The 22897-nt window shown below is 34.3% G+C and overlaps 1 protein-coding gene and 1 long non-coding RNA gene across 15 annotated transcripts in view; one reads left to right on the top strand and one right to left on the bottom strand.

Annotated features, from left to right (window-relative positions):
- Positions 1-22897, bottom strand: part of LOC309606032 — a 1194635-nt gene that overhangs the window by 892221 nt on the left and 279517 nt on the right. The window lies entirely within an intron of this gene.
- GAS2 (growth arrest specific 2) overlaps positions 1-22897 on the top strand; it is a 159725-nt gene that overhangs the window by 41449 nt on the left and 95379 nt on the right. For 13 of the 14 annotated variants that reach the window (XR_014231597.1, XM_082342504.1, XM_082342503.1 and 10 more), the window contains 2 exons: positions 6399-6563; positions 16408-16529. Coding sequence is in view for 13 of the 14 variants with exons in the window: in XM_082342504.1 (XP_082198630.1) it covers positions 6419-6563; positions 16408-16529 (267 nt within the window). In the remaining variant the exon portion in view is untranslated. Of the gene's footprint in view, positions 1-3793; positions 4400-6398; positions 6564-16407; positions 16530-22897 lie in introns of those variants that run through there. The other variant, XM_082342507.1, reaches the window with a different exon arrangement.

The following is a 22897-nucleotide window of genomic DNA, read 5'->3' as shown; positions in this document are numbered from 1 at the left end:
CTTGCATTTCAGCCTGTGTGCTACTGAACTTGGGGCTTAGTTCTTCATTTTAGTGTTAAACACCATACTTTTGCAATGTGGACTGCGCTTTGCTGGGAAATAAATTCACAAGGCAAAATTTATTTCATCTGGTGCAAAAGGTCCTGTGATTGCCACTGAGTGTCCTAGTATCTTGGTAAGAAATTTTAGTTAAACTTGCAGGTATGGAAGAATGTCAGGTCTTATATTAATCCTAAGTATGTTATGCATAATTTTAGAATTTTGCTTCAAGCCTGCAAGCCTGCTTTATATTTATAGACTTTGGGAGCCTTTGGAAGGCCAAAGTTTCCTTGGTTGAAACCAAATAATGAGGCTCTAACAGTTTGTTTGCAGAGGGAGTTGTTAAAACTGGAGCTGATGTTAAGGTAATTTTGGTATCTTTGTGGTTTTGACATGGTGGCATAGAGATCCCACTGTTTCTTTTAATTTCTCCTGGATGACTGTCAAGATTTTCCACTCAGTGTTTTCTGACTAGAGAAAAGAATTGGAGTAAAGGTAGAAAATATCTCTTGGCAAAAAGAGTAAGATGCTTGTGTAATTTTTCTGTCCTAAATGTTTTCAGAGTCAAATCAACTGAGTTTTTGCAAATGCTCTCCCCTTACATGAGAGTACATATATATTCAACAGAATGTAGAACTCTGCTAGCTCTCAACTACACTATAGTTACGTAAAACAGAAACCTTTTTATTGCAAACAACACACACGTGGACACACACACAGCAACGTCTTCTTATGAATTAAGATTTCCTTAATCAACTTAGATTAAATTTTGATGTAAGTCCTCAAATATCCTAATCAATTAATGACTTTCAGATGATTTTCTATTCAAATTAAGTTTGAAATTAATCTGGTAGGGGTCCAGAAACCTGAGCTAAATTGTTTGGAAGAATAATTTAGTATAATTTTAAAAAAAAAAATTAAAAATCTCTAATGCCAAGAAAATATAAGAAATTAGTTCCCACTCAGTCTTAATTTTTTGGTCATGATTTGAGAAGGAATTATTATTGTAGGTATACCATCATTTGGTTCAAGACAAATCATCATGGGGCTGCAAGATAAGACAGAGATTCCTGGAAGAGAGTTAGCATTCCTTGAGTTTGGGCACCAGGAGGGCTGAGTAGGGTACTTTTAATGACTGACTAACTAGACTTGTTACTTTGGCCACAACGTCTTAGGCTTCCAGTCTCTTATTAATAACCAGGAGTTTGGCTGGTAAATCTTCTAAGGTTCATTTGAGTTTAAAGATTTTATTATATAATTAGAAAAACTAGTAATGAGTATCATTTTGCCTTTACACTTGGCGCTTTTTACTTTCGGACAAGTTGCTCCCCTGAGCCAGAAGCGAAGGTCCATTTACAAGATCTAGAATTACCTTTCTGATTACATTTTGGACTTTTATTTTCCGTTCAGATTCTTAGGTTAAGATTTTACATTCATGACACTGGTTGAGAATATATAGCTTTGTAGATATATTATTGGCCAGCCAAAGTGAATCACATAGGCGGAATGAACTCAGAATGGTGAAAGAGCCATCTAGAGCTATTCTTGGTTGTTAATTCTTTGAGTCTAGCTTGAAAGATAGCATTTTCTCCTTCCAGATTATGGAAGGGTGTTTGGCTTAAGGTGTTTTTATTTTTTTTAATTGTAAAAGACAGTGTTATTGGCCTATAAACTTTGTTTTCTTAGTTGTTTCACACCCATAGCACACAAAACTGACTAGACAGAGGGGAGGTCGATGCTCTAAATCAGAACAAAGGTGGCCTTTAGTGAAGGGACCCTTGACTGTGGGTTCATTAGCACTCTGTTTTAAATGGCCACAGTTAGGTGTCTTTGTGGGGGTGAAGGGTGTGGTGACATCCTTTCACATTTATTTTGAGAGGCATGGCATTCCCCTTTCTTAATAGCTTATGAGTCTTTGATGCCAAAATGAAGTATAATATGTTACCAAAATTTGTTTTTGAAAACATGTAAACTACCCATCTTGGAATTCAGTATTTCACTCATCATCCTGGGAGTTTCATCCCTCTCAATATGAAGAAAACTTGGGATTTTCCATTATTTATGGTTTTATTTCATCAATTCTTTATCTGTTTTCATTTCTCCCCCTGCCCTTTGTCTTTTCTTAGTTATCTAGAGTTCTACAAAATATTCCTATTTTTGTTACAGAATTTCTTTTCTTTTTAAAATAAGTCAGTGGAAGCTTTATTTGTGCATAGTTCCTATGGTGATGATTTCAATTTAGCTAGTGTTTGTTGAATATAAAATATATGCCAAATACTGACACAAATATTTCATCTTCACACGTATATATGAGGTGTTAACCTCCATTATACATACTGGAGAACTCAAGTACCAAGAGAAAAAGTCATATAACTAGGATAGAACAACTACTAAATGGCCAGGTAGTAGAGCCAGTATTTGACCCCAGGACTTCTGATTCCAGCTCTAATATTCTATTAATCACGCTTCTCAGCAGAATTTCATATCAGACAGTAGTGATATAATGTTTATCACTTTGTTCTTATTTTTCTGTCTTTCCAATTTATTTTCCATGCAATATTGTGATATTGCAATATTGTGATACAATATTGTGTGTGTGTTGTGTTTTTTTATAATATGGCAACAAAGACTAGAGATAAACCAGAAACCATCTTGGTCATAATCGAAGCACACCTCTAGGTGGTGAAAAAGAATACTTTTTCCTCAGAGTCAAAACTATGTCTTCAACTGGGATTCTGGAACAACAGACTAAACAGAATCTTTAAACATGTGATATTTTACTTATGGAGTCATTAATTTTTTCTTCTTCCCCTGGGCTGGTTCAAGGCTCATCATATTCATAATGGTTATTCCAGAATCACTTCTATGGAAAGAAAGAAAAAAATACACACACACACATTCTTTGAAGAATTCTGTATTAAGTTTCTGCATGTTTTTCCCTTTAAGTTTTATTTTTCTGAATTCCAAATCCTGAGGGTTGAGTTATCCATTTTTAGATAGACCCATAAAGCTTGGAGAAGCCATAGTCTGAATAAGGCATAGAAGCATTTGAATCCTTACTCCTTTTTTCAAAGCGATTGGCTTTGCTTAGTAATTACTGAAGTTACTTATCAAGCTTTTTAAATATTTAGGTTATATGAATTTTAATAGTAACATCTTTCAGTATTTAGATATGTTATACAAAAAAAGAAGTTTTTCTTTCTCCAAAACCTATTTTTTTTCTTCAAGTCAGTGTGTCATATCATTTCCTGTCTTAAAAGCTACCCCTTAAAAACAAGCTACCCCTTGGTATCTCTGGTGGTTTTCGAAAACGTTTGAATGAATTCAAAAGATCAGAAATGACCTTTTTCTTGCAATTTGTTCTTTGTGATGTAATTCAACTCATTCAGATGGATTAAACATTTGTTGAAAATTATAAAATGTTTCTAATCCTGTAGTGATCTTTTTATCTGGGTAATATAAATTTATTTGACCTTTGTTCACCGCAATTTAATCATTTCATTTGGAAACTGCTTCAACATAGGGTAATTCACACTCCAAATTTTGATCCTGCTAGCTGGGTCCATTTTCATCTTTTCTATTCATATCTCAGCTATATTTAAATCCAAGACCACCATGTAATGACTTTCAGCTAAACCACAGAGTCATGCCAAGTTTGATGGTGATTTAAAATGTGAAAAAAGGATCAGAAGCATTTGGATCAAAATCCTAATTTTTTTCAAAAGGGACTTAAACAGAAGAGCCCCTATCTATGACAGTGACTTTAGGTGTCTACATATTTGGCATATGTTTCATTGTTTAACTTCTATCGGATGCTAATTACCCACTAAGCCTTCTTTCTCCTACCTTTGCCTCCTGGGAAACTATAACTCTGTTCTTTCTTTTTTTTCAACTTTACATATAATTTTGATTATATACAAAGCAGCATAACAAACATTGCTTAGTTATTCTTATTGTTTTAACTTAATGATCATCTGTAAATATTAGAAGATAGTTTAAATTACATTTCTGGCAAAATACAGGGCAGACTGCATGAGAAGTAAATGTGCCACTGTCAAGGAAAATAAAAACTTCACTGTTTAGAAGCATTGAGGGGACAGATTGTGTCCCTCTGGCTCACTGAAACTGTGACATGCCATTAGGCTTACTGTAAACTATCCCTTGATGAATTCTTTGCTGGACAATGAGCTTACAAATCTGAGGTGTCTTCTTGCTTTTACAAAGCAAAATAGGACTCTGATGCTTAAATGGAAGTTGCAGAGAACATAATAGGATGTAGGTAAAGTTACTGAACTACCACATCTCACTTTCAGGAAAGTAGTGGGAGATATTGTGTCTTGAGAAGAAAGGCATTTTAGAGGTAACCCTTTTAAGATTTCAATTAGTTATTTAAATGTATGAATCATGTGCTTAAATGTATTATTACTTAAATGTTTGTTTCTGAGGCTAGCTAGCCCGTAGGAATCCAAACCAACTACTGGGAAATGTTTTGTTTTCCTGGGGTTGGACCTATTTTTTAAAGAACTGGGGCAAAAAATGTTTTAGCCTTCTGGTTTAGTCACAGGGTTTGGAGAATCTTTTGGACTTTATATGAATAATGTCATGATTAACTGCAAAAGAAAATAGACAGTTGTGATCTTCTGGTCCCTGTAATGACAAGTTAGTAGCATATGACAAGGTATATTAAAATATTTCACATTTTCACTAGTTATTACTTTAGATGACTAGATATACAGAGATTTATAGAAGGTGTTTTCAAAGAAAACTTACAGTAATTTTTTTCTGCAAAAATTACTTCAAAGCATAATGTCTCTGGAAATTAAATTGTCTGTGCTTTTAAATTATATATTTATGACACTTTTTAGGTGTTTAACCATGCTCCCAGCGGTCTTTTCTAATGCTACAGCAAAATGTTTGTGAGACTGTCACATTTTACAGTTTTCTGAACACCAATGTCTTATTTTGTTTAAAAGCTGTCTTTAAAAGACAAAAATTAACCTAGGCTAAGAGAATTAGAGTTTGAGATTAATTGGAAAAGAATGCTATGTAACGTTTCAAATGATAAAACTGACAAGGGTATATACAACTTATATTGGTAAACTTAAAATACCATTAGTAATAAATATAGATGAAAACCCCATTATATCATATAAATCTTACATTTTATCATTTGCAAACATTTTCATTTTCATTTCATTCAGTCATCATGCATTTGGTTATTTTATAGTCACTGCATACAGAATGGAGTTCTACACATAAACTTATGAGTTTATTACCTTCCTGCTCCAATATTACATCTGTAGTCTTAGGTCCTATAAATAATGCATACAATAGTACTACATTTAAGGCCAAGTATATATTCATACATCTTTTCTGCAACCCACATAGAAGACTGTGTTACTCATAGGTTAGTGAAATCATCCCTTATTGTGTAGATATAAGATATGTAATGTAATTACTTCTTTGCTAAACATGAATACAAACAAACCCTAGTATGCAAAACATACGAAGTGGGAAGGTACAAAGTATGACAAAAGAAAACCTGTGACGATATTTATTAGAATTACGGTGTAATTCCTGGGTTATAACGTGGGTTCCTGATGACACTATTTTGTAAAATGTGTCATTCTGAAAACAGTAATGGTCTTAGAGTAAAGAGCCAAGTTCAAGCCTGACTCTGCCACAATCTAGCTATATGATCTTGGTTGAGTCACCCTTCCTCTTTGGTTTTGTTTTCATTAACTGTAAAATAAGAGAAGTGTAGTAGGGACTCTTTAAAAGGACACACTCCTCCATGTCCCACCCAATTCTCTAAAGTATAAGTACATGATTACTTGGCCATCTGCAAAGAACCAAGGGCTGTGCTTAATCTCATAGGTAATAGTTTTAAGAGTAGTGATCATAAGTTTATAAGAAATTTTGCTAATACTGTCATTGCTAGTATTCAGTCCTAAAATTCTGTGGAAATCGATGGCTTCAAAAATTAACCCAAACAATGGGAGTTTACAATTTGGATACCAAAATTTCAATCAACCACTTTTTATTGTTTTTGAATAAGTAGAATTTCTTTCCTTAGAAACTGTCGTTTTTCCAAATATGATGTTTTACACAAGCAGAGAGCTTACTGTTTGATTTTTCTATTTGACCTTTGACAGCTGCTGCTTCCTACCAAGTAGTTGGTCAAAAGTGACAGGGCCAGTACAGGTAAAGCAAACAGTGTTTCATGGGGGTTTAATAATTAATAACCTGACTTGTCATCCAAACGTCCACAGATCCTGTTCCTTACTGTGTCATTGGCAGTGAGATTTTAACAAGAGAAGTCTGTATAAAAAGCAATTGCTCTTTTGTTTCCAAAACAGGTATTACAAGTGGATAAATAATGTGCACTGCTCTGAGCCCAAAGGTACGCAGTGGACCTGGCCTCTCTGATATGCATCAGTACAACCAGTGGCTGGCCAGCAGACATGAAGCTAATTTGCTACCGATGAAAGAAGATCTGGCCTTGTGGTTAACCAATCTGTTAGGTAAGGTTATAAGATCTCATTTTGTCAGCAAAGATAACAGGTTTATTCTCCCTGCTCATGTAGTGTCTTTCTCCTAAGCATATGACACCACTTTAGAAAGAAAAACTTTCATTATTTGCATTTTGCATCTGGGAGACCTGAAGCATATAGAGAATTTAAATGAATTTCCCAATGTCTCTCACATTAACTGTGCTTAGTAATTCCCATATCATGCATTGTAACTGTGTGGTCAAATTGCTCATTTCATCTACACCCTTGCTGATCTGATTTATTTTTACTTTTCTTTCATGTAGCTGACCAGTTGGGCCTATTCTTTTGACACTGCACACGGGCCACAGTCTGTGAAATCTGGCTTCTAAAGCTAGATTTCTTTGCCCTACTTTTATAACACACCTTCTAAAACTGATGAATACCCAGACTCTGGAACAATAACATCTATCCTTTGTCCAAATGAGCTGACTGGAGTCATCCAACCTTGAACTAAAATTTTTCTTTTCATTACACTTTTGTTTTTAAGTATTCTTCCAAAAGGACGGTCTTAGAGAAAAATGTTACCTCATGCTAAGGCTGCCTTTTTTGTTTCTGTTGTGCTGGCATATTCAGAGTATACAATTTCAACCATGTGCAAAGTGGAATCATACATTCAAAGGATCATCATATAAAGCAATGCTTTTTCACTAGTAATTTTTCACAGAGAACAAAATTGTTTTAAGACCTGAAAAAAGGATCCTTATAGAGTTTATAAGATTTGAATATTGAGTAAACATAGAATTTGCATGGTGCTTTATCATTTACAGAAAGGATTTCACCAACATTATTTTATTATTAAAAGGATTCCTTCAAGGTAAGTGTTGTTATCGTCACCTTCTAGCTGCTGAAACTGAAGAGTTTAGTGTACAGCATAGTGCATCTGTAATTCTAGCAAGGTTTGACAAGGTTTTAGCACATTTTAGCAAGATTTTTCTTTTTGCTCACCATGGCTCTGGATTTTTACATTGCTTTTGCATTTTTTAAGCCTTTATCCTAGAGTTAGATCTTTCCTTTTTCCCTACTGTGTGCACATGCTTTTGACAATTCTATGTAGTCTAACCAGGGCTACCGCGTATGGAAATGCAGGTGGTGCCCTTTGCAAGGGAGCCCAGTTAAAGGGTAAGAGAAGAAATGCAGAAGGCATCCTTCACATCCATCACTCCCCAGGAAGCCCCTTCACTGTGCTATGGAGTGATATCCACCAGAAGGAAGGGCTACCTTTCATTTATACAAGGGAAGAGCATTTTTATTTATCTCCATTATATAGAGGATGTCAATTTAGCCTAAACAGATGGGTTTCCTCCCTCTTTTGTGTGTTCACTAATTATTGTTATATTAATATTTTATTAACTTTGAGCTGTTTTCAGATATGGGCTGTCACAGCATGGCAGTATAGAAGTTAAGGCACAGACTTGGAATAAACTGCCTGTGTTTGAACCCCAGATGTGCCACTTAACTAGCAATATGATCTTGGGCAAGTTATTTAATCTCTCTGTTCTTTAGTTTCCTCATCTGTGAAGTGGTAATGACAGTAGGGTTGCTGTGAGATTAAATAATTAAAATATGTATACTACTTAATGCCTGACATATCATAAACTCTATACGTGGTGGTGTTATTCCATTTATATAGTTCAGTGATATGATTAACTTGATTTGGTGGGTAAGTTCATTCATTTATTCAACAAATATTTGGGTGTACATCAGCATAATAATTATTTGAATAAAATGGACTCTGGAATCAGAATGCTTGAATTCAAATCTCAGTTCCATTACTTACTAGCTCTGTGATACTGGGCAAGTACCTGAATGCACTGTGCCTGGGTTTCGTCATCTGTGAAATACATATAATATTAGTACCAACCTCATGGGATTGTTGGAGAATCAAGTAAGATTGTCAGCTTTAGAACAAGGTCTGGCACATAGTAATCAACTAGCTATAGTAAATATACTAGCCATTGTGTTTATTGTGTTTCAGCACAGTCTGCTAAGTGCTAGAGGGTAGAGTGGTGACTAAGAATAGACAGAGTGCCTGTTCTTATAGAGCTTGGAGTAGATTGAACAAGAAATTAATATAAATAAGTGACTGAATAAATAATTCATTAATTGGACTTGGTATAAACACTAAAAGATATAGGTTGCAATAAGGATGTAAAAACAAGGAGGTGGGAATGGGGCAAATGATCAGAGGGCTTGGGGAAATCCTTTTTAAGGGGTCTTATATTTAAAACTGAGACCTGAAGAATAATTAATAGCTAGCCAGACAAAGTGTGGGAAAAAAGCCTGTGTGGAAAGAATGGCATGTATGGGATAGGAAGGAGTTTGGCGCCTTAGAAGAACTGAACAAAGGCTAGTGTCAACAGTGTAGATCAAGAGGGGGAGACTTTCATGAGATTTGTTGGGACTAGAGCGTATACTGCTTTGAAGACCATGTTAAGGAGCCTATAATTTATTGCATGCTCAACGAGGAGTCCCTGAGATGTTCCAGGCAGGGGGAAATCATGATTATGAGTATAGCCTGATTACACAGGTGTGTTCCAAGGTCCCATGACTTGTCATCAGAAGCATTTTATTTGGTGAATGTGATCACTTACAAAGTAGCTTAAGCAGTGTGAGCAGCCCAAGACAGCCTCAAAGAATAGAGAGTCAGTGTATGTGTAATGGAAATATCCTTGGACTAAAAGTCAGGAGACCTGGCTCCTGACTGGTGTCAGGAGACCTGGCTTCTGATTCTGGCTCTCTCACTTGGTAAACTTGCCCAAAGTCACTCAGCTATCTTTTCTGGGCTCAGTGTCCTCAACCATAAAATGAAGGGGTTGGAGTAGATGATCTCTAATGTCCATTCCAGTTCCAAAAGTCTAAGTTTCCAAGAAATCCATCTCTTGAGACCCAGTTTGAAATCATCAATATGTATAAACAAGGAGAAAACAGTTTACGTAAATGAATAATCTTTCTTTTAAAGAATAAAAAGGCTAATGTTCTTAATGCCAGTTATTGGTAACACAGAAGCAACTGATGGCTTGTGAAATTTTCTCAGAAAAGAAATCTTAAAAGAATGTCAAAATATAGTAAAGTGCCACTTTCTGTTAACTTGAATTCATAAAAGTAGGTAGATGATAGATTTCAAGTAAATATCCTCATGGTAACTTGGAAAGTAGACCAATAGCTTGAGGTTATTTAAAGTGGTAAAACATTCAGAGGTAAGAAAATATGTTATGTACTAGAATGGTGATAATAAGCAAGAGAGAAAAAAATGTATGGCTATGTGACAAGATATTTTTACTACACATAACAGATACATTTAGTATTCACATATTTTAGAAATGGAGTCGTTAAAGTAAATTTTAAAACTCTTACTGGTCATTTTGTTGCCTCAGAAATATTTGCAAATTTTTATTATACAGCTCTATTTCAATTCTCCATTTTTATCTACTTGAAGGTTAGAGATATCTTGAAGGTAGTTTCAAAGTTGATCTGGTCTCTAGATAAAGTATCTGAATTTTTTGGTGAGGTGGAAATTCACATACTAAATTAAAACTTTTAACTAGACTTTGCCATTGTAGTGTGGACCTTACTTGTGGAAAGATTTCCTATTTCTTTCTAGCAATACTTGACTAAAATGTAACTTTTTTTCCTTTTTTGCCTTTCAAAAAAAGTAGTAATGATATTCTAAATTCAGGTATTTCTGGTCCTACATGTAAAATGTCAATTGAAAGGTGGAATTTTTTGAAGAACGCTCACTTTGTATTCAGATTTTTTGGTGGATAAAAATTATTTGATAGAGAAGAAAATTATTTCATTGGTTCATAGACCAATATTCACATTCATGCCAAATATGAAGGCATAATACTGTAATTTTCAAGTACTATATACTTACTTAATCAGTAACAATAATAGGGCTTTAGATTCCTCAGCATAAAATTAAAGCAGCAATAGCAAATTTGCAATAGCAAATTTTTAGACTAACTAAAATTTATATATTAGAATATAAAAACTATCTTATAAGTTAACTACTTGAGTTAAATAAATTGTCGTGATGGTTGGGATTTGTTTATGCGGTAGCATACCAGTCATGAGAAAATCATCCTGTGATATTTACTGACTACTTACATATCTTTGTAGTCCAAGCATGTTTTCTATTGATAATAGTTGACACTATGGAGTTTTATGACCAACATTCAGAAAAGACAGCAAAAGAAACCTGAATCAAGAGAATCTTGCCTCTAAAACATTTCTCTGACCATTGTCCCCTGCTATACATTAAATGTACACATTTAATTTTTATTTTAGGCTTTCTGTTTTGTTATTTTTGTTCATGAACTAGCTATTGCCCATTTGTTAATTAACTATGTCCTTAGGACATATTTGAACATCAAATGATTATACAAATAAGTCTTGGAGAAAAACTTGTTACTTTGAATAAACAGCATGTGATTAAATTAACAGTCCCAGATTATAGCAACTACCCATCATTCATATAGATGAGGCACATTCTACACATTTCATGATTGTTGGAGGACTATTGAAGACTGTTGTTGGTTTAATTTTGAAATGAATATACTAACATAGATGTTCTCAGATTGTTTATTTATTTTGTGTTTCTTTAATCATTTGAAAATGACCTTTATCTTCAATTAGTATTTGTTTAATAACACTACATGAATCACATGGGAGTATAATTTTGAGAAAAGATTGTAGTTGTTAAGCATCACAGAAATTGATATTGGTCTTAAGGATTTTAGATCGTTAAGAGGTAGGCATATGTGTTTGGATATATGCAGGGAATTTGAATAAATCAAAAAATGTATTACAAATCAAGTTAAGCTAAATTGATTTTACTAATATTTAGAAATGCATTATGACAGTTGATGTTATGGTGATTGTCCCTTTCTCTGACTTTCCTACATGCACATAAAGGAAAATTCAGTTGTTATATGCGTAATATGATCAATATGTAATGTTTTCCTTATTTCAGTTATTTCTAAAAAAACCTATTTTTAGCATTAGAAAGTTAAGCACCTATTTACTGGAGTTGCTGCTGTGTAATGAGTTTGGAACAGCTCTCTTTTCTTTTTTCTTAAAGTCCTTTTACTGGATACTTGTCCTGCAGACTTCTCATATTCTTGATGTAGTCAATAAAAATTTCTTAGGAAAGGTGGTGTCTTATGCTAGTTCAAAAGTTTAAAGAATCAAGTCTATGTTCACAAATTGACACCTTTCAGAGCAGTTACACCCTAATGTTTTTTACCCAACTTTTCCAACAGAACCAACTTTGTCTTTTCTTGATACAAATGCAGGGTAGACTCTGAATCAGTGTGGAGCAGGTGCTGATCTAGGGTTTCTGGATATAATCAATCATTTCCTATCTCACAACCTTTATATTTCAGTCTTAAAACACTGACTAATTTGAGTTAAGATAGCAGATGAGTTGCTTCGAGTTCTCTAATTGGAGAAATAGACTGTGATTGAGAGGTACAGTGGAGATTGGAGTAGAGTTTGATCATATCTAGATCACCCTTATAGATAAAATATACTAGTTTTCTTATGCAGTGAATCAGGCTACATAACAGAGCATGCCTGAATGCTATTCTCGGTCATTCTCCAATCATCAGCAAGGTGGCTTGCTATTCATTTCTCAGCACCACTGTCTTCAGCCCTACACTGTTTTGTTTTTGTCTGAAGGAGTTTCTAGAGAGAAAAAAATCTGTAGATTTTCTACAAAGAAAAAGACAACTGCATTAGAGAGAATGCATCGTTATAGAAAATAGTCATTTGTGTATCCAGCAAATATTGATCTAACTAACCAAGAGTGGTGGCTAAAAACATAGACTCTAAACCTAGACTTCTTGGGTTAAAGAGCCAGATTCACTGTGTGAGCTTAAGCAAGTCATTTAACCTAAATAGATCAATTTCATCATCTGTAAAATGGATATAATAGAAGCACTCACTTCGCAGTTTTGTAAAAAGATTAAAAACATGAATACATGTAAAGTGCTTGGCATATAGTAAGAACTCAAATGTTAAATATCATTATTAGATGTTGCCATATCTTTAGGAAACTGAGTGTAGTATTGCTAACTTACTAGGAGGAAAACAATCTTTCCTAGCAAAATAGAAGATAAAAGGGATAATCTTTATGGAAATTATGGCAAGCCTACATTTCTGGGAGGAATACACTTGTATGTACAAGTATGTGTGTTGATTTTAGTTACCTGACAAAATATTTCAGGTACATGATTATTTCATATCATTGTGTCCTCATATTTTAAGAGGAAATGACTTGTCACAATATTTAACCAAACCACCTGATCTCTGTCTACTGGCAAGCTGTCAATCATGACTGAATTGATGATGTGAAGCTCTAAGTTCACAATTATGAACCCAGGAAGTAAAGATATTCTTTCTAGACTTGGCTATTTTGGGTTGACCTTCAAGTCAATAATAAAGACAACCCAGTATGGGTCGGCACTCCAAGGTGATTTAATTATGTCTCTTCATTGCCCCTTCTTTCACTAAATATACCAAAAACGTGGAAAGATGGGACTGGGGAAGAAATGATTCTATGATACTAGAATCGTACTGTTTCTAGCATTTATAGTCTAATGTCTCAACCCAGCTACACAATTTATATTAAAGAAGATCTGGTTCTGTCTGACAGAGATTGAACTGTGTATAGCTTTTACTTGAGAAATTGTAATTAGTAATTCATAGCCTATTCTGATGGATTCGTCATGATTAAATTCAGCCAACTTTATATTCAGGTTTTTATATACTTTTGGTAATATTAATGGAATAAAGAGTATGATAATATATCATCCCATATAAGGATTATAACTGATTTCTTAAAATTATACAGTACACTTAAAATGTATATTTTATGATTCTTAATCATTGGATGGAAAATGTTACATATGAAGGTTTTAAAAAAATTCTCTGTCTTGCATTTTTCCTTCATTTGAGTCAGTACATTTCAACCATAAAGTATGTAATAGTGTCTGCTTTAGCCAAAAAAAAAAAAAAAAAAAAAAAAAAATCCCACCTTTTGGAGCTATAAAATATACAGAATTGAAAGCTGAGACCTAATATATTTTTCATTAGGTACAGATGTTCAATGTTAAATTCCTCAAGTATTCATGAAAAGCAGGATAACAAAAAATTGTTCAGGTATAAAGCAGAAAAAGTAAAAATCATTCCTTTTGGTAAATAGCTAATGACTTTTTAATGAAAGCCATTTTTCTTTTTATAATTTACGAGTTCTTTTAAATTTATTGTAATCATCTCCTCACTTGACATTATGAAAAGAATCTTTAAATTTTTAAATAGCTTAATGAAATAATACCTAAAGACCTCTTCCAAATGTAGAAAATCTTATAAGTAATTTATAAAGGAATCATTCAACAGTTTAGGTAAAGTTTACCTTCTTTACCTTGAAATGTAACTGATAATTTAAAAAATATTTCTAATATTTATTTTTATGCTTGTTTGTAAATAACTTTCTTATTATCATTAGAAAATGCAAGCCAATATGGTGAATGCATAATTCAAATTCTGTTGTGCTGGCTTTTTTGTATCTTGAGACTATTACTTTCATTCCTTAATTGAGTTGAGCTGCATACAATTTTGAAATAATAATAGCTCTGTATAGGCTACCTCTGTGGTGAGTACTTAGAGCTACTGATGTTTTGCCACCTGCAGAAGTCATTATCCTAACTGAGGGCTAAAATGTGAACTATCCAGTAGGGAAAAAAGAACATAAAAAAAGTAATTCTTTTTCCTCCTTCACCTGCCCTTCCCCCCAAACTGTAAAAAAATCATTTCAAACAGATGTTTCTTAAAAACCAAATATATTAGATATTGTGAGTTTAACTTTAAGCCAGTAGTATATCTGTTGTTCCAGTTGGTTTACATTTATCTTAAGTGTTCATGGAATTGAGCTGCATGCATTTTTCTTAAGATAAAAGGTAATCCTATGACTCTCAGTATAAAACTTTAAAATACCTCCTCTTTTTCTTTTTGCTTTAACAACTACTTTTCACAGAAATAATACCCAACATTTTCTCAAAGTTTTCCAAGAGTTTGTTTCTTCATTTGTCAATTCATGTGCTCACTGAACATGTTTACTAGGTGCCTTCTATGTAAGTAACATTATGCTTACCTCTGTAGTAACACACACAAAAAACAATATACCTCAAGAGGTTTCTAATGTACTGGTGACGACAGGAACTTTGTACAAAGCATGTTATTAGCCATAGAAGAAGTTTGATGAGTGCCAGAGTGAGTGATACTCCTGAGTATGACCATATAGGAAGGAGATTGATGTACACTGGGAGAATCTCTTTCTGGATTTCTGTTTAAAGGGAAAGTAGAACGTGGCCAGGCAGATAGAAGATAGGGGGCTGTTACAGGAAGGGGCCATGCCTGGGCCAAGGCGTGGGAGTGGAAACGGGAAGATCCACTCTGGAACTGGGAAGGCAGGGTGCAGACCAAGGAGCAGGGTGTAAGCAAGTTAGAGTAGAAAGGTGGATTAGTGGCATATGAGAGGACTTTGGATATTGGGTTAAAGTGGGTTTGTTTCATCTTTTACGTAGAGGAGAAGATTAGGGACTATGCAATAAAGGTGAAGTTTGGCTCAGTGAGGGTGGTGTTTAGCAATATTAATTTTAGCAGTGATTATGGTATGTTCTGGAGGCAGACGTTGAGGATACGAGGACTAGCCATTGTTCTTGCTGCTAGAGTTTAGGTATCAGAGGTATCAGATCATTAACTTTTTAAATTAAGATTATAGTTCTAGAAACAGAAGGAAGCATGAATCTACAGGACTTATGACTAATAAGTTATAGGAAATTAAGACAGGGAAATAAAATATTCTGAAACTTAGAGAATTACAACACCAGGAAAAGGAGAGAGCTTAGGGAAAGGAGTTTTGAGGAACATACAAAACAGAAATTAATGATTTTATAGAGCCTGGGAGGTGGGGAATGGAGCCATTGGGAGTGATAGTTAAAGGGTACGGTTTCTTTGGGGAGTGATAAAAATGTACTAACATTGACTGTGGTGGTAATTGCACAACTCTGTGTATATACTAAAGTCATTGAATTATACACTTGAAAGAGGTGAATTGTAAGGGATGTGAACTATATCCCAATAAAGCTGTTACAAAGTAAAAGAAGAAAGAAAATATACTTTGGGAGCATATAAGAAAGAAGAAAAATAACTTTTAACCAATAAAATGTCAGGGATGGACAACTGTGAATCATGTTCATAAGAGCAGTAATTGAAGCTGTGAGTGGTTGTGAGGAGACCAAAAAAAAGCAGAGAGATCTGAACCTAATAATTCCACAGTTCAAGCACTGCATCAGGAAGGGAAAGAGTGGTTAGAGGGGTAGTGTTTTCTTATAGAGAGTTTCTTACTTGCATTAATTTTACCTGTATTATCTTCATCAGGAAAACAAACTCAATGGAATTTAGAGATGTGGTTTTATGCATTGGCCACACTCTTAAAATTGCCAATGGTGGTTGATTTTTGATATACTATGGCTCTATTTTATATTAAAGGGGAACTATGGAGTTCTTGTGATGAAAGACGTATACACAACACAAAATACTGGTTTTGCTTTATGCTCTTGCCTTACAGGCCAAAGTAACTGAAACACATAAAATTCCAAAGAAACCATTCTTTCCAGTGATTTCCTATCTCAGATACGTAATTCAGCTAGAACTGGAATTTTGGTGATAAAAACTGCATATGTTGGCATGAATGTCACATTTGGGTTGGGGAATGATTGTGTTTTTATAATGCTCCTTTTTGTTATTGCAGGGAAGGAGATTACGGCAGAAACTTTTATGGAGAAATTGGATAATGGTGCCTTGCTCTGTCGACTTGCAGAAACTGTGCAGGAGAAATTCAAAGAGAGCATGGATGTTAACAAGCCCGCCAAGGTAAAAAATCCCAAGGCAAAATCAGTCGCTGGCAGGTGGTGGATTACATTTGTAGTAGCTTATGAATTGAGTTTGAGGATTTTGTTGTGAATGGGTGCATTAAGTCCTCTATTAACAATGAAACACAGAGGGTGCTTTTTAATTAGGTAACGTGTTATTTGCCCTCTAATTACATACATTACATAATCCTTTCAATAAGTCTAATTAAATGAAGGTTATGGAAGTTGATATTAATACAAAACAAATGCTGTATATAAACTGGTTGAATCTGATATATTGATTAAAAAAAATTTTTTTTTTTTTTTTATTTATTTTTGGCTGTGTTGGGTCTTCGTTTCTGTGCGAGGGCTTTCTCTAGTTGCGGCGAGCAGGGGCCACTCTTCATCGCGGTGCGCGGGCCTCTCACTATCGTGGCCTCTCCCGTTGCGGAGCACAGGCTCCAGACGCGCAGGCTCAGTAGTTGTGGCTCACGGGCCCAGCCGCTCCGCGGCATGTGGGATCTTCCCGGACCGGGGCACTAACCCGTGTCCCCTGCATTGGCAGGCGGATTCCTAACCACTGCGCCACCAGGGAAGCCCCCTATTGATTAAAATTTTAACAGAGAAATAACTTACGTCATCAGGCAACGAACAAAATCTGGCCAAGAAAGATTTACTGAATAGGTCTTTGTTTCCAGATAGATTATTATGGCTGAACACTGGAACAAAATATCTGGAGTGTGTAATATTTTGCTCCTTTTAAGTAAGTAGTATATTGAACTAAGTAACTTTGAACAAATTATTTTCTTTCTGACTGCTCATATTTCCTTTCTGCACATTGTTCTAATATTTTTCCTGGTTATTATAAACACATAATAAAAGTGTGGTGTTTGATATTTTTTGAAAGGAACAAGGTAGATGACACTTTTCTTAATTTTTTTTTTTTTTTTTTACTTCATTTTAGACAGAGAAGAAAAAGAGGTAAGAAAAAATGAGGTTAAAATATTGTTGAAGACAGCTTAAAAGAAAAAGGAAAAGCTGTTAAAGTTTCTGCAACTCTGGCAAAAAAAAAGTAAAACTGATTATTTATGTCAAATTTCTTTATGATTATCGAACTAAAATCTAAACAAAAGATAAAGCTCCCTGAAACAATGGGTTTCTTTTTATAGCGCCGTAGTTAGTTTGGGGATAATATTTTATATCACTCTGTAAAGTATTACATAACATACAAAGCCTCTTCATTTTTTTTTTCCATCTTAAAAGCAGGACAGGAATAATGACGCAGACATAGAGAATGGACTTGAGGACATGGGGAGGGGGAAGGGTAAACTGGGACAAAGTGAGAGAGTGGCATGGACTAATATATACTACCAAATGTAAAATAGATAGCTAGTGGGAAGCAGCCGCATAGCACAGGGAGATCAGCTCGGTGCTTTGTGACCACCTACAGGGGTGGGATAGGGAGGAGATATGGGGATATATGTACATGTATAGCTGATTCACTTTGTTATAAAGCAGAAACTAACACACCATTGTAAAGCAATTATACTCCAATAGAGATGTTTTTAAAAAATTTTAAATTTTAAAAATTTAAAAAATAAAAAAATAAAAGCAGCTCTGTGAAAATGTTAATTAACTCAGTGGCTCCCAAACCTTGCTGTGCAGAGGAATCACCTGAAGATCTTTAAAAACTATGGGGCCTGGCTCCTTTACCTGAACATTCTGGTTTAATCCCTATGGAGAAGGACCTGGGGATTGGGATGTCTAAAAAGCTCTGCAGGTGAATCTGATGTGCAGCAAAGTTTGGGAACCACTGAGCTCATTTTTTTTTTTCCTGCATTTAGATGCAGACTAAATGATTATGAACGATCACGCAGCTAGTAAGTGACAGAGCAAGAACTTGACGTAGACGTCCTCTTTCCAAGTCTAATGCTCTCTCACTTTGGTTCACTATGCGTAGCTTAGACACAAAGAGATCACTTATGAAAATGTAGACAATGTTAGGACTGTTAGGAAACTGATTTTTCTTCTGCTGTGTCTTCCATTGTACTGTAACTGGCTTTTACTTCAGTTCACTAATGAGAAAACATAATGCATAGTAGGAGGACAATTTGCATAGAAAATTCACTCTAAAATAATTAACAGAGGGGAAAAAAAGGGTTGTGACCAGATTTTTGAAAGCATTATCTTAATATTGTATAGGTCCTGCAACCTCTATTTGTATTATTTATTGTTGAGGAAAGAGAGCTCATTGCCTCCATATTAAGATCTTGAATCCTTCCTAGTAACAAAGAATAAACAACTCTACTAAGGCACAGTTTTCTGATTTTGTTTATTTTGTCAACTTTTGCTTTTTAAAACAGAAGTTAAGATCCCTGAATAGAATTATAAGACTGTCAAGTGTAAGACAGCCCACAAAGCACTAGTCTATTGCATAAAGGCTTTGATGTTGAACACATTTTGCTTGGGTTCTAGTTTTATTATTTATTGAGTGGATGTGTCTGAGCCTTAGTTTTCTTATCTTTAAAATAAGATTAATAATTATGCATCTATGCCTGCCAAAGAGCATTACACAAAAAAGACTATTGGTAAATATTACCTCTCTTATGCATTTGAGTTAAGAGATCCTGATGAGAATTTTAGATTAACTAGAGGAAACTAGAAGAAAAAAATAAGTACCTTGTAAAAGTTTATAGTTAATGTGATAGCTACTATGTGCAAATATATGTATTGATACATTTGCCCCAAATCTCCATAGTAATATGTAATATTGAGGATAGGTATGAATCAGGAGTTTGCTTGCTGTTTCCTTTGACACATTTATTTCAAATTATATTAGTTTTATAATAAAACTGTAAAACATAAAAAGAAACAAAGGAAATTTTCCTTTCAAAGTGAGTAAAACTACAGCAAGGTTTTATTAAACTTGAAGTAATTTCTTGACCCTAAGCCATTTGTTTAATTGAATTAAAAACTCAAGTAATATTTTGATTATGATAAGTGTTTTAGTATATAAATTCAACCATCATTATTAAACAAGTGTAGGTTTAAAAAAACCCACTATGACCTAACTTTCAATGCTCAAAAAATCAAATTTACTCTGAGTTAGAAGTTGACACAATTACTCTTGACTAAATTGCCTTCTGTGTCCTTGGCAAAATTCATATATTTCACAACTTACTTCCAGTGCAGCTTAAATCAAAATAGCATGTGCTTAACTTTATGAAAAATGCAAAGACAGCTAGTTTTTCTTTTTTGCATTTTATGAGAAATTTTTCAAAAGATGAAAAGCCAAATGGCTAATATCTTCATGGCTATTATTGTTCATAAATATAATTTTCTCAAGAGTCATGGTCTTCAGTCCATCTTTGTCTATAAACAGAAATAGATGCTATATGATATTCTACAATATTTTGTTATTATTAAATCTAAATTTAAACCAGAATAGATTTTCTAAGACCCACATGGTTGGGTTTACATTGACTATTTCCTTTAGGAAAAAAGGAGACTTTCAAATTGGAGGTTACAATATTAAGATCACAATATTGTTTGCTTACGTGTGTATGTAAGTAATTATTTTCCACCTGGACATTTTGAAATTTAGGGACAGTAGTGGTGAAGATAGATGAGTTGGCCAATTACTTTGCTGAATTAGTGAAACTGTTATGTTTAGAAAGATGTTAAAACAAAATTACTTAAAAAAAAAAATCAACGGCAAACTTGATCTCATCTAAAGTCACATTATAGGAAGTCCTTTGTAATTCTTTCCCAGCTATTTAAATCTCATATTCTTGTTCTCATAGCAATATTTTTACTTTTCCTGATTGATAGTTAATTTGGGGATTTTACAGCTGTATAAATACTTTAGAGCGAGTAAGTTATGTCTGGTATGTGTGAAGTATGTCTGTGTTAAGAGCGATTTAAACACTATGAATATTTGCAAGTAAATTTAATAAATATGTTAGATAGTTTACATACTTAATATTTTAGTTATAAATGCATGACTCATAGCCTGTTCTGACTTGATAAAATACCCTGAATGAAAATAAATTATATCCTATGATTCTTTCTTTCCAAGCATCAATGGATCAATTTAAAAAATAGCCTCTCTATGTTTTTAGCTTTAAGTAGTTAATCTTAGCCTGTGCATTTTCTCATTTTGCATGGAAGCAATGCAGAGATTTCACAGAGTTAGGCCATAGTTGGGTTACAAGTACTTGAGACCAGATTGCAGCAATTTAATGTGTAGTTTGATTTTGATTACTTTATATGTACCATAATACAATCAATTTATTACAAATATAAATGTTAATATTCCCAGAGCTGAGGAACTTTAAAGGCAAAAATCTAAACTATTAATCTTTCCAATATCCTATTGGGATGAGAAAACCAAAACAAGTGATAAGTTCAAGCTTAGGTTTTATGCCTTTTGACCCTTAGTCACTTGGCGTCTCCAATCAAAATAATTGTTACATTGTTGTATGAACTTTCATATCCTGGTCTAGAGAGTTCACTTGCTATTGTATAATTACTCTGTTCTTTTTCCCAGTCATGACTTGCTGATTTGTACACACGTTTTTCTGAACCACTGGGGCATCAACATGGTGCAAAATACTCAAAGGATTCAACCTCTCTTTTTCTCCTAACATTCCTATCTGTTTGTCTCATTTATCTTAAGAGTCTCTACCCCAGACATCAGAGTTTCCCTGGGTTCAGAGTTTCCTTTGACTTCAAAGAGCTCTGGGTGGTTAGATCAGGTTTGAAGTACATGAAGAGAAAAGAAAAAAAAAAGAAGTTCTGTTACTTAGTAGAATGCTACATTATGCTCTAAGGAAGGAACTGAACATTCACCGTCTAAATGTAGAATCCAGCCCTTGTTTGTGGGAAAGAACATCCTAGTCAGATAGAAGGCCCATAGTATGTTTGCCCATCAAGAAAACCTAGTTCTCTGAGCTGTGAGATAGCAATACCTCAGGATGTTGTGCCATCCAGGAATTAAATAAGACATAAAGATCAGAGTTTTTCCCCTCAAAATTTTTTTTGAGAGAACATCTTACCAAGATTAAATTCAGAGAAATCCAGAAGTTTGTGTGTACTGCTGGTGTCTCTGACAGAACAAGAAAGTATGGTAGAAGTGGTAAAAGGTTTTTCTTGAAAAGAAAATCTCAGCTGTGATTAATCTACGGGCATTTGTATCTAGCTATACAGCTAAAATAATAGTATATTCCTTAAGAAATCCATGATTTTGAAATGCAAATGTATTGCCAAGATTAAACCAACAGAGTGAATCATGATAAGAGGGAGGGAATATAGGTGGAATGATATGGAAATAAATGATTTTTTTTGATGGGTTATTTCTCTGCCTGGGATTGAAGAGAGATGAAAAAAATAGGAAAGTTAGTGATAAAGTCCAATTCCTAGGAATTAAAAGAAATAAATATCTTCAAGTTTTAAATATATTAAAATAAATTATTCCCCATTATAAAATTAAATTCTCTTGTCCCGACTTCTCTAGCTCAGAGACAATGAAATGTCTTGGTTAACGTTTTTTATCATTGGCAGTTTTTTCTGTTCTATACCGTATTACAGGGATATACCTAAATGGGGCTTAAACGCTATAGCAGTAAATGTTAGTGTATAATGTAGAATGATATAAAAAGGTTCTTGACTTTTTTTTCACCCTTTGTCAGCTAGTCATAGGGGACTTGACATGGACTCTATGTGCAGGCTGAGAAAAAAAAGGAGTGTGAAAAGTGAGCAGGATAGGGAGTGAATGATGTGCTTGTGGAATTTACCTGGATGGTCAGGACTGATTGAACTAATTCCATAGGTTACACTTCTACTCCACGATAGAGTGTTGCTGGGCACAACTAAAAATATGGTCAAGTTAATTATCTGGAGCTAAGTTCATTATAAACTGTTCAAGTTTCATGGTCATTAGTATCCCGAGACAGGGAATCAACCTCCATCAAACAACCATAGCAAGCTAGGAACACTTACATGATATCCTTTACAAAAAAGGCAATGTTCCTACATGGCCTCCACTACTGGCCCCAGAAACTTTACTTAGTTGGCAAAGCCCCCTTCCTGGATTCTCATAGGATTTATCTTACACCCACTAGAATGCATGTATTTGATGAAGTAATCTAGTTTGCCTACTATTCCTGCTCTTCAATATCAAATCAGCAAAATATCATGATATAGTAGAAGAGTTTGGTATTTTGTGGGATGTTGAAATCCCCATAGTCCCTGTAGGTTATGTCACAGAGCTGGAGCTGATATGCAGGATAGTAAGTGTTCTGTTATTTTTGTCAAGTAAATGTAAACTGCTTCTGGAGTTTTCTATTTATTAGGATTAAGAAAATTGCATCTTCCATATCAGTAGATGCA

This window comes from Balaenoptera borealis (assembly GCF_965194805.1).
Source record: "Balaenoptera borealis genome assembly, chromosome: 11".
Taxonomy (NCBI): domain Eukaryota; kingdom Metazoa; phylum Chordata; class Mammalia; order Artiodactyla; family Balaenopteridae; genus Balaenoptera; species Balaenoptera borealis.
The sequence above is the reverse complement of the archived record's forward strand: the minus strand, read 5'-3'. Positions and strand labels throughout refer to the sequence as shown.